The 12,989-nt window shown below is 38.8% G+C and overlaps 1 protein-coding gene across 1 annotated transcript in view; it reads right to left on the minus strand.

Annotated features, from left to right (window-relative positions):
* Window positions 1–12,989, minus strand: part of TOX3 (TOX high mobility group box family member 3) — a 102,934-nt gene that overhangs the window by 17,327 nt on the left and 72,618 nt on the right. Inside the window, exon 3 of the mRNA XM_081201201.1 lies at window positions 7,407–7,664. Within this exon, the coding sequence (XP_081057327.1) occupies window positions 7,407–7,664 (258 nt within the window). The remainder of the gene's footprint in view (window positions 1–7,406; window positions 7,665–12,989) is intronic.

Here is a 12,989-nt window from a genome sequence, read left to right on the forward strand (position 1 = left end):
ATAAACCAAACCAAATAAATAACAGGCTGCTTTTTCCTTTTTTTTTAAGAACCAGAGCAATTTAGCAAGGACAGTATGCACACTGTCCAGCAAATCCCCGCAGCAAGGCCAACTGAAAGCATCTTGGCAGATACGCTTCTTTTGGCTCCACTGGTGCAGTCAAGGGAGGTAAGTAGGAGTCTCATTATCCTATCAGTGTGATGGCATCCGGAGTTAACTCTGGTAGGACACCACCCTTGTCTTCACTCTAGAGATATGCCAAATATCCATTTTGCTCTGATGGTTACCAAAGACTGATGGTTACCAAATACATGGTATGCAAAAGAGAGAGGAAATATGTAGGTGTTCCTACTATAGATATATGGTTTTATGATGTATTGTTGAATTCATCTGTCAAAAAATGTGTCAGAGATGTACAGTAGTACCTCCGGTTATGTAACCCTCTGGTTACATAAACTTTGGGATGCAGAAGTATTTTACCGGGTTTTGCCATGCGCGCATGCGCATAAGTGGTCTACCACTGCACGCGCATGCGCAGAAGCGGTCCTCAGGTTGTGGAAACCTCAGGATCCAACTGAACCTCTGGAACAGATCCCATCCGCAACCAGAGGTACCACTGTATATTCCTTTTGTGGCATGTTATATGTCCAATAAAAGTTTTCCTGGACAACCAGCTTGATAGGGATAAGTTCCACAAAAATATGTGGCTCACTGTTCTCAGAAGAACTGTGCACATGACATTTTCTGAAGCTTTTCCTCAGACCATTCTAATCCAGTGACTAAAAACCACATCTCATTTTTGTTTGTTGGCTGTGGGTAAGGGTGGGAAAGAAAAGTGTCACGGTTGACAGTGGCACCAGGTGAGAATTGAGTATTTTGTTATGAGAACAAAAATAATCACCAATAGATTTTATATGTGCAATGTTTAAAAAGCTCTTGTTGTAAAACAATGATACTGACTTTTTTTTTAAAAAAATGCATTATTTATGTTATTACATTTTTATTATGACTTTCCCTGAAGTACCTCAGGGCGATGTGCACAGCTCTCATCCATTTCCTTCTCATAACCATTCTCCATAATCTATTGAACCCCCATTTCCTTCTCATAACCATTCTCCATAATCTATTGAACTTCATAGCTAAGTGAGGCTTTTAATCAGAATCTCTCTGTTCACCTGTAATTCCCAGCAACTGGTATTCAGAGATGTACTACCTCCAACAAAGGAAGTTGAACTCAGCCTTCATGGCCAGTAGATGTTGATAGCCTTCTCCTCCATGGATTTGTCTAATCCTCTTTTAAAGGCATCTAGGTTGGAGGCCATCACCACTGGCTCCTTTGGAAGTGATTTCCATAGTTTTAAGTATGTGCCATGTGAGAAAGTACTCTTATTTTATCTGCCCTAAACCTTCCATCATACAGCTTCATTGTATGTTCATGAGAAAGAGAGAACTTATCTCTACTCACTTTCTCCATGGCATGCATTAGTTTTTAAACATCTATCATGTCACTTCTTTCTCTAAACAACAAAACTAAACTGATTGGTGTCTGATGATAAAATGCCACACTGAGCTGTTAAGTGCCTCCTCAGGTGAGAAACCGCCATCCTTATAAATGAACAAATGATTGAATTCAGTAATTAGTTGGGTTTCCCCCTTTTAATGATGACAATAAACATGTTCTTAACAACAAGAAAGGCTTCTTTTAATAAAGAGTTCCAGACACTAAACACATTAATGAACCATGAAATAACTGTTTTATTTGTAATATAATAAACAATACTGCTGTAACTCTGTTGTAATCACAGTCCCTCTCTTTTCCCCTATTCATATCAAGATCGTAATGTGGATATTAAAAATAAATTGTGGGAGTTTCCTTGTAAATAAAATTAGAATGAATAAAACACACATTTTATGAAGGAAAATAACCTGAAACCGTGCCTATCTGCCAGATTTGACATAACATATTGGTAATTTTCAATTCCTTGCTTTACTGAAAGGCTAAATCAAGAATCTGGATTATAAATGTCTATATTTAAATTGCCTTTTAAATAAAATTAAAAATCTTTCCTTCATATGATTATATCTATGTGAAATACTAAAGGTTGTTTACAGCAGTGTAATCCTATGCATTCCTACTCAGCGGTAACTCCTACTGGATTTAATAGGACTTACTCCCATGTGAACAGTGTGTTCCATGTGTACAGTGATATGGGGTGTAAATGCTCCAACACGTTATTTCATCATGTAACAGATTCCATTTCATAAGTTCATTAGTTAACAATAAATGGATGCCAATTGCAAATGTAATATTTGATAAGTTTTGCAGTTTCAAAGTTTTAGGTTTTTTGGCTGAATACAAATAAAATAAGCATACAAAATTAAATGGGTCTCTAGAGCATCAAAAATTTCCCAATGCAAACTGAAAATTTCCCAGTGCAAACTTCCATTTGCTAATTAGCCTAATTTGCATGAGAACGTTTTTCAGAAAATGTTCCAAATGTTGTTATTCTTTCCTGAAAAACCCACATCATTGCATGTATATAAGATTTCAGTTGCTGAAATCCTATCCACATTTGCATGGGAATAAGCCTTGTTGAACTCAGTGGGACTGATGACTAGGCATGGACTGCATTGTGAGTGACTGATGCTAGCAATCCTTTAATCTTATATACTATTTATGTTAGCAATTTTTGTCCCATGTCATTGTGATAAATATATCAACCAGGATCCACAAAATCAAAAAACAATGAGCTCCAGGGAGCATCAGATTTGTTTTCTTCAGTTGTTCAATGCACATGGCCAAGAACAGAACAAACCCATTGGAATGAATGGTCTTACTAGTCATGTGCATTAATTTCAGTGGAAATGCATTAGATGCAAGCCATCATTAAGAATTTTATTTAAGAATCTTTATGCATTCAGCATTGACTCTAGGGAGGTTTACATGTTAAAACAATAAAAATTAGTAAACTGTACCATTAAGGAAGGAGGCTGCAGAGTTCCCAAATTTGTTTAAGATACCTGCAGGGTCTGGGAGAATTTAGAACAAAAACAAAACATTTACTGGGAACTTTCACTGAAGGGCAGACAACTACTACTACAACAACAGAGAGCAATGTAGGCACTAGGTAAGCTTTTGTGGGGATAGGAGGCCAACATTGTGCCACAGGTGAAAAAGTCCTCTACTGGGTCACCAACCATCTCACCTCTGATCAAGGAGAACATCAATAGATGACAGCAGTGTCCTAGCAGGTTCTTTGTGATAGAATGTAAGAGAGAGTTGTTCAAAGTAGTGGGAGCAGGAACTAAAAATTTCCAGTGCACAATTACAGTCGTGTGTTCAAGAATAATAATAAAAAAGGTGTGGGTGGAATCAAATCTAATCTAAACATTCTGAACACAAAGCGAAGTTCTGCTATACATTTTTGTGGCAGAATAATGATTATCACATTTTCATATAGGAACTTCTTTACACAGAGATATACCAAAAAATGATGCACTTACAGTTAACTCTATTTTTGTAGAGTTAACCAGAGGTATTTTTTTAAGGCAGTGAAAAATAAATGCAGGCTGAAAAGAGACAATTATTTTACCGTCTGTTTCTTAGATATCAGAAAGGGAATTTCAAAATTCATCAAAGCTAACCTTCTGTTATGTACAACAGGCTAAGCTGAAAAGAATGTTAACAAGTTCAATTTTCATTCAATCAGCACCACTGCTCTCTGAAATGTTTCATTGCAGGAAAGAAATAAAAAATAATCTATATGGTAATTATTAGGATGAATCCCCCAGTAACTTTCAGCAACATGAAAGGTCAGTTCTATTCAAGATATTTTATCAGTCCCTTGCACATACTCCTGTCCTGTCATTTTAAATCTGAACAGCATTTTATTTTCCCATTTACAGCTACCTGCAGAATTAAGTACTTAAGCCAAATAAGGAAGAAAAAAAAGAAGGAGAAAATGTTGAATGCTGGCAAAGGCTATAATAGCATGGAGATAAATCGTTCAGCTGCTCTCTCTCAAGCCTCTAGGGCTACAGATTTTTCTTCTCCTGATGCACTGTGGGTATTCAAAACTTGTTCAACATGATTTCATTTCATTTCAGGCAGTGCCTGAGAAAACTAAATTACAGAATCAATCATACAGAAGGTCAGAGTGAGACTTCATTACAAGTATTGCATGCTTGCATGAATATCTTTCATTTATGACTGACCCAATATGTCACAATAGCTGTCTAGTAAAAATAATCCACTTTCTGAAATTGATGTACTACTGATGTCAGTGCTACTCAGCAGGCTGGGTAGATTATAGAGAGATGTTTAAAGGGGAGAGGGGGGGGAGAGAAAAGAATAAAAAGGAACCCTATAGAGCACAGGCAACAGCGCTATGGAATTGCCACCCTTTGTAGATTAAAATAATTTCTCAGGTGATCATCTAAACAGTCAACTGTGCTTTAGTCTGTAATGACTTTTGATAGCATATAGCAATTGATTTCCATCTATTTATGTGTAGGTCTATATATTTTCCCACATCTTGTTAAGTCCCAGGTGTTTTTCTGAACTCAAGCTAGAACTCGTTCATTCCCTGCCAGTAATTCATTTATGAAGGTTGGGGTTTTTTTGGTATTAGCATATTATTAAAATGCAAATGCTAATCACAGTGCATTTCTTTTATCTTTCGTTTTCTGTTGTGCTTCCTCATTTTGGGGCGGGGGAGAGTGGGGGAAATCCCAACGTAGTAGCATACATTTAAACTAAGATAAATGTCCCTTTGTATCCTGTCAATAATAATGAAGCTAATCAGCAACATGACGAATTGTCACTTTTTCTATAAACAAAAGCAATAACAGGCTGGGTAAGAAATGCAGGACTGGGTAAGAAATGCATCAGGAGGTCTTTTTTTTTTTTTACTGGTAGGAAGAATTGTTAATCCATCAATACATTCATTTTTAATAACCGCTGGGCTACATATACTTTGGTAGTAAAACAGCTTGCTTGCACTTAAAATGGATTGCTGGATATAGCAATCCTAAGTCAGAAATGGAATGGAAAGTATTATTTATTATTCCAGCAGTCTTCCTGCAGCAAATCTAAGAGAAGCCTGCGAAAGTACTGTTATGTAGCTGGCCAACTCCGCACCCTGAGGGAAACATCGGAGAACCTTGACATAACCTATTTCTACCCATGCCTCTGGCGATTTTGCATTCAAGTTTATAGGTGAACATGTCAGGTACTGCTCAGAACAAAGCCAGAGACACACTGTATTAATCATAGCTCTGCCCAAGTACATTTCATTTCTTCTGTTTGTGCTTGAAAATTTCATGACATTTTCTTCAAGGTGAAATTCTACTGGACATTTCAACAGGGTCAATCTATAAATCCAATTAAAATAGCTATCATTTGCAGTGAAGCTGTCTAACACAGTAATGTTTCCAAAAGTGGCTGGGATTTCATTTGGTATCTTAAAAAAAGGGGGAAAAAGGCTATGTTATTCTAATGGTTTCGGTTTGGAAAAAGTATTACTTGCCTCTATAGACATCTAGGTCTTGTCTATCATTACCGATTAGCAACTTCTCAACAATGCAGTAAGATTTGACAAGCTGAATGCTGCTTCATGCAGGCATTGTTCAAGAGTGTAGATGAATATCATAATTATTTTATGGCTCCATATTTAGTTCTTTTAGATACAGTAAGCCCAATTGACCATGAAATGAAATTTCATAGTTAAAATGCCTCTTTTACTTTTTTTTATTGCGGTAATAAAAAAAAGTTATGGCTCTAAAGAAAGGTAATTCACGAAATATACAATCTAAAGATGGATTCTATTATTAATAAATATTTATCAGTTTAATAAAGTGCACATTTTCAATAAATGATGAGAGACATTTACCACCACATCTATGGAATTTAGATTAGATGTTCAGATTGAAAGAGGGAACAGAATGAAATGGGGGAGAATTTAGAAGAGCTTTTCAAGTCACCACCCACCCACCACAACACCTCAAGCTTTTGCTGCCTCGAAATATCCAGGACTACATTCAATGCTAGTCTTACTCAGAGTAGACCCATTGAAATTAATGGTCATAAGTAACAAGCCCATTAATTAGTAAGCAAAACTAACACAGCCCTTAAGCTTCACCCATCTCATTTATTTATTTATTTATTTATTTATTTATTTATTTATTTTTTCTACTTGCTTACAGCTGATACCGGGGAAACAGTAAGTATTTAGCACTGAGTGTTTACACTACAAAGCCTTCTGCTCCATAGAAAAAGCTATGAGGATAAGAAATTAACTATCAGGGTGTACCTTACAGTAATGCTATTACACCTATTAAACTGTGAAGCAGGTGTAATCTCTGCAAATGAAGATTACATCATACAACCAAATATACACATTACTGTGCCTTGCAAATGGGTTGAACGCAAATTTAGCTGCATTGCTAAAACACTGTCCTGGTTTGCACATTACACTAAGTACAGTGGTACCTTAGGTTACAGACGCTTCAGGTTACAGACTCCGCTAACCCAGAAATAGTACCTTGGGTTAAGAACTTTGCTTCTGGATGAGAACAGAAATCGTGCTCCAGTGGCACGGCGGCAGCGGGAGACCCCATTAGCTAAAGTGGTGTTTCAGGTTATGAACAGTTTCAGGTTAAGTACGGACCTCTGGAATGAATTAAGTTCTTAACCTGAGGTACCACTGTAAAGCTAAACAGTGGCTTACTATGAATGTGCAGGTTCCCAGAGAGGAGACTGTGGCTATCAATCCCCTCCCCAATTCCTCCTGCTGCTGCGCTACTCAGGACTAAACGATTGTTTGGCTTCATGTGTCATCTGAATTTGGGCTCGCTGTTTTCCTTGCTCCAGATTCATTCTCTGCCACCAGCTCATGACTCTGAATCTGCAGTCTGAAACTTTCTCCTTTCTCTCTACCGCCGGAAGCCTTCCGAGCAATGAAATAAGTCAGGGATGGGGAACTTGTGACCCTCCAGACATTGTTGAACTTCCACCCCCATTATCCCTGACCATTGGCCCTGCTGGCTGGGACAGGTGAGGGATGGAGTCCAACAAGATCTGAAGGGCCATAGGATCTCACCATCCCTGAAATAAGTGAATGCACGTTATGGCACCCATTGAAAATTTATGAAAATATCCTGCCACAAGACACTAGTGATATCGACTGTGCGTCACTACAACAAAAGACAACAAATAAGGATGCTGTATTGAGCGCAAGGAGTACTGTCTTTTAGCAGCTGGATGTTATTTTCATGTGCTTGCCAGATAAGTTATTGGAGGGGGTGGTAGGGAGCATAAATGTTTGGCTCAGTACACAACACTGCAATTCTATGCAGCAGTAAGAGAAGTTATGCAGTCAAATGGAAAGGAAAGGAAAAATCCGTACCATATGTAACCCATTGCTTTGGATGATACCATCTTGTTCCACAAGATTTCGAGATATTGTAATGGAAGGAAGATCCAAGCTCTGCGGTGGAAACTGTGGCGTGAACTCATTCCCTTGTGCAGCCAACTGATCACTTAGACCTTGAAATGGCAACAGTATATCTGCCATCCCTAAGTTGGTGGGATCCAGTTCAGGTGGTGGAGTAATTGGTGGGATCTCAAACTCTTCATCTCCAAGACTTGGAGTGTGGAATGTTTGCTAAACGAAGAAAAAGAAGAAAGAACAGCAACTTCACTGCAACGAAACACTGCTAAATAAATGACTGCAGCGTATGTAATAAAAGGGAGTTGTTTACACCCTGTAAGATTTAGCTCACGAGCAAACCATTTTATTTTACTTTATTTTGTAAATCACAAGTGTAGCAATATTCACATATGCCCAGCTTTTATGGATCCTTCAGATTAAAGATTTAAGTCTCATTATCATATGGCTTTAATGGTGTATCAGTATTAACTGTTTTTTAATGCACCCTTAATTAGCAACATCTGTCTTTGTTGTTGGTGTGAGCATCAGCTACATTGGGTTGTGGTTTTGGGTTGCTTGTTTTTTTGGCTGTATAACAAATTGCCAGTTTATTGATATGTTAGTAAAACAGCACAAACAGCCTAACCATTATTCTGATGCGTCAAATAAAATGCTGGCAACTTTGGTAGTACACACACAACATTAATCTGGTAGTGAATACTTCAAAATTCTTTTACAACCCATAAATGTGAAATATTAGAATCCTGCTTTTAAGCTCCCTCCATAAGAGGAATAGGAGTATGATAGAGCCTTTGATATGAAGGTGGTTGTGAGAGACATGGACTTTTGGGGGGAAATGGCTTATAAATGGAGGAATTTTGGTTTGATTCAGAGCAAGGATTGTGGGGGGGAAAGGTAGATTTCTTCTGAAAAACTTTATGAAACTTTTATTTCTAATTTTCTTCAAGGTATCTACACATACTTTTAACACCTTTAGAAAAAATTCAAGGTCATTTGATGCTGAAATGCTGCTTATATCTGGCACAGAAATGAACACTTTTTGCTATCGTTCCCTGCGAAACAATGAATAAATTATTCTGGAATACAGCTCTTTCTGGATTAAAAGTGGGGACATGTTTACATTCAAAAGTGTGTCTGTTCATGGGTGCTTATAACACCTCCACCCCTTTAATGGAGAAAGGTAGCAGGATTATGCCCACTAGGCATGCCTCCCTCTACACCAATACACAGCTATGCCCCTGGTGGCATGTACCTGTGTAGGGCTCTTCCACTTTAATGAGACCCCTGGCCAATCAGGCTGTCTGTGTGCAGTCGTAGTAGTCCTATGCATGCGTGCAGACCCATTCACCCTATGGCCAAATGTGCAGTCACATGGGGTGCGTAAGCATGGAGGCAGTGTAGCTAGTGGGTGCCATTTTGTTCCTCCAATACACATTCATTGTGCATGTGTGGATCTTTTGAACATCCTTTGTATTTCCATCATATTCCTGACTTTCTCCCTAATGCATCCTCCCTGCAACTGTTATCTCCACCTTCCAGCTTCTTACATTCCCTTTGCCCAGTTAGTTGGGGTTCATGAACAGACCTGAGCTCTCTGAGAATTTGTAATGATTCTGGATGTGTGCTTATTTCAGAGGCTGAAGATTAAATTCACTTGTGTGTGTCTCTGAAATTTTAAGAGTGTCTGTGTCTGTGTGTGTGTGTGTGTGTGTGTGTGTGTGTAGAGGGGGGTACTTTTAAATACATTTTGGCTTAAGGTTTCTCATTTTACTCAAAATAAAATGTAAAAAATCCTTGGCACCATGTCAGACACTGGCTTGGGTGCTCCTGGGACCATCAACCACCTTGTATTTATATGTAACTTTAACCCAGATAACCTTGGGATTTCACTGCCAGCATCTCAATGTCTGTGGGGGACAATCTGTAGTGAGCTTATGTGTGCTGGGAAGCACTTACTTCCTCACTTGGGGTGAAGTCACTGCAGAGAGACCAGGGAACCAGGTGCATGTGCCTCTATTGCTCTAAGAGCCACTCAGTGATAGAAATATCCAAAATGGTGGCTTAGTTTTTTAAGAGGTGGCAAAACTGTGCACCTCCAAATGTTGCTGGACTCCCAGCACCTCTAGCCATTGGCCATGTTGTCTGGGTCTAATGGGAAATGGAGTCCAACAACAACCCATGGTTTCCCCACTCTTGTTTTAGCCCCTTTGGTGGCACAATGGTCTGGGAATTGCTAACCTGGTCACATTTTCATAAGCAATTACCAGCTGCTTGGGATCAACAGCAGGAGAAAGTTATTGCCTTCATGCTTGTACATTTGCCAGAAATATTTGGTTGGCCACTGGGGGATGCAGAACACTAGAGTATATGGCTCTCATCTATAAGGGTTCTTCTCATGATATTCTTAAGACATAATTAACCTATAGAACAATAACCTCAATATAAAGACCGCTTGATCATCTCCACATGTTCTGTGAGTTTTCAGAACATGCCATGGTTACTGAGGTAGTCTGCAGAGTGCAGCTGCTGTATGGCAACAGAGAGGGAAGAGGAATTCCTACTATTCCAGTGCTGGGAGGCAGCAGCTGAGGAGGAGGATGCCACAGCTGAGTGGATAGTTGTCTCTACTGGCATCAGCAGCCTGTGATCACACCAATACAACTGTCAAGTGGAACCATGTGATTTCACAGAGTGGCCTGTGGCACTGCCCACTTCACTACTGTGGAAAGGTAAAGCTGGGAATTCCGTCCCCACAGCCATAGTGGCCACTTGTGGCTTAGGGGAAGAGTAATAGCTTTGCAAATAGAAGGTCCCAGGTTCAATCCCTGGCATCTTCTGGTAGGGCTTGGAAGGACCCCTCCCTGTCTGAAACCCTAGCAGTACTTAATAATATGAGCTAATGGTCTGATTCCCTCATGCAGTTGGTATAATCCTGTGTTCCTATGCCTACAAACTGCCTTGCCAGCTTCCACTGCTTCTGCCCACTGTCCCATCCCATAAACACTAACAAGATACTGGGGAAATAAGCAGAAGACTCCAAACTTCTGAAAAGTAATTTGTATGGCAGACAGTGTGTTGCTTTCAAGCACACCGGGGTGGGTAGATCTGTCAATTTAAGGTTTTCTCCGTTTCTCATTTTTCCAATCTTACATCCAGTTCTCCACATTTCCATATCCAATTTGCATTTTAAAAAAAAATTATCATGAACATCCATCAGCATTTTAAGTGCACATTTCTTCCAACATACAGATTTTTTGCAAAGCAATTTCCCCTAATATAATGCATTTTTGTGTATTATTTTCATATTCTCAGCCCTGTACAGTGAGGTTTTTAATGTTTGAGGGTTTTTTGTGTTTTAATACTTTGTTGGAAGCTACCCAGAATGGCTGGGGCAACCAAGTCAGATGGGTGGCATATTATTATTATTATTATTATTATTATTATTATTATTATTACTACTACTACTACTACTACTACTACTACTACTACTATATGTGCATTACTTGGGCATTGCAAAATTCAGAGAAATCCACATTTTGAAGGATGGCTGTGTTTCGGTTTGCATATCACTTCCGAATTAGGTAGTTCTGCCTTTAAAAGCGAAACAAATCAGATTTCTCCCCCAACCCTGCAAGCGTGCAATACTACTTTGAGATTTGTCTGCCTACACTGGCTTAAATTTTTACTGCAAAAGTGGAGGCTTGGGGTGCAGGAGAAGGGGGGACCCTTCCTTTAATGCATTATTTACATTGTCTGAAAGAATGACTTAATGCCAGTTAATTTAAAAATGATATGTTCAGTGAAAGATCTCATTAAGTGCTGGAAATTGTCATCCTTCAAACTGTTAATGATGATATAAATTAATAACCGCTTGAGAGAAAATGGAAACTGAAACACACACACACACAAAGAGAGGGGGGTGGAACCTTCGCTTGCATATAAAACCTGTCAGCTGTCATTATTGGTCTCACACCAGAAATGATGAGGTAACACACAGCTACAGTCTGCAGGAGTAATACTGACAGAGTCTTAAGAGACTTAAGCAGTCTTTCCTCAGTGCACAGTGAGCAAAGTGAGCACACACACGTTCAGAGATTGCAACTTAATTCTGGTTGTGAAAGCTTTCTCTTACATTAGGGATGCATTTACTGACGCTTCGTAGGAAGAGGGGGCATCTGCATAGAGGGGAGGTGTGAAGTTCACCAACACAAAAGGATGGATTGGCCATGGAAGGCGGATGGCTAATGAACATAACCCTATGGCTACATTTGCCGTTAAGTTTGGCACTAATGTGGTCTAGTAACAGATGCAATGGTAATTTGCGAGTCATTTGCTACCCCATTACTGCTTAATGAAATCTAACATATCACATTAACAATATGGATAAACACTCATTCCTGATATGTGGCATTTGGCTGTTTTCATTACTGCAGTAATTAACACTTGAAATATTATTTCAATAAATATTTAAGGTGCTTCAGGAATTAATGGTGGGGGGAAGCGTGGGTCACTGCCATCACGACACAGAAGCAAGTTGCAACAAAAAGGTGACATGTCAATTTCTCATCTTAGATGGTCTTGTAATGCTAATTCCACAATGACTGCTGCATGCATGGCATTATATTAAAAGAAGCAGCACCAGCACGGATTTTCAGATTTGAGATGTCCACACTCAAAATACTGATGTTCACTTAAAATTAAAAGCTGTGTAATTGAATTTGCTTATAGGGCAGTAATTGCTGAGTTATCCTCATGCTGCAGTGCAAATATTAACACTCAATCTTATTCCACTCCTTCAGTGTAATTAAACCAATAGTATAAGCTTTAAGCATGACATGGAGGAGGCAGCTGGATTAATTTTGAGAAGGGAACATTCCATGTTAAAAAAGAGAGAGAAATAAATCCATAATGCTTCCAGACATGTACAACCAAACTATACAATATTACAGCGTTTTCTCAAAAAATATATTTATCACGTTAGTAATATCTTCTTACAAGCATGTGGGGTGGGGAGCAGTATCTTGTATGCTAGTAAGGATTTATTTAGGTTTTTTAAAAAAGAAGAATTCAAAACATCAAAATGTATCTCATGCCATGATTGCTGAAAGTAATGTATGGATAAGTGGGTAAAATGAATGCAATCTAAATGGGGGGAAACCTCATAGTGAAGTAGTCTTATTCCAAATCACAGGGACTATTCACATTGTAAGAAGTGCCTGAATGGCATGTAATTTGATGGTGGAGAAAGGTACCATTATGTCCAGAACAGTATAATGTTTTTAAGGGGTCATGTTACCAATCACAATTTTAAGAGCTATTAACTTTTCATACATTTCTCTCTTAGATTTCTTTAGGAGAGCTAGGGCTTGGGTGGGGGGAATAACTCCACCAACCCTCAACAAAAACTGTGTGTGTGGTTAAATGCCATCTGCACTGAAATGTTCAAAACATTTGTTCCTTTTGATAAAAATGCAAATCTGGAGAGCTGTTGTATCAACATATAACAGCCAATGTCTGACACGGTGAATTATCACAGCT

Source organism: Podarcis bocagei, assembly GCF_964188305.1.
Source record: "Podarcis bocagei genome assembly, chromosome: 7".
Lineage (NCBI taxonomy): Eukaryota > Metazoa > Chordata > Lepidosauria > Squamata > Lacertidae > Podarcis > Podarcis bocagei.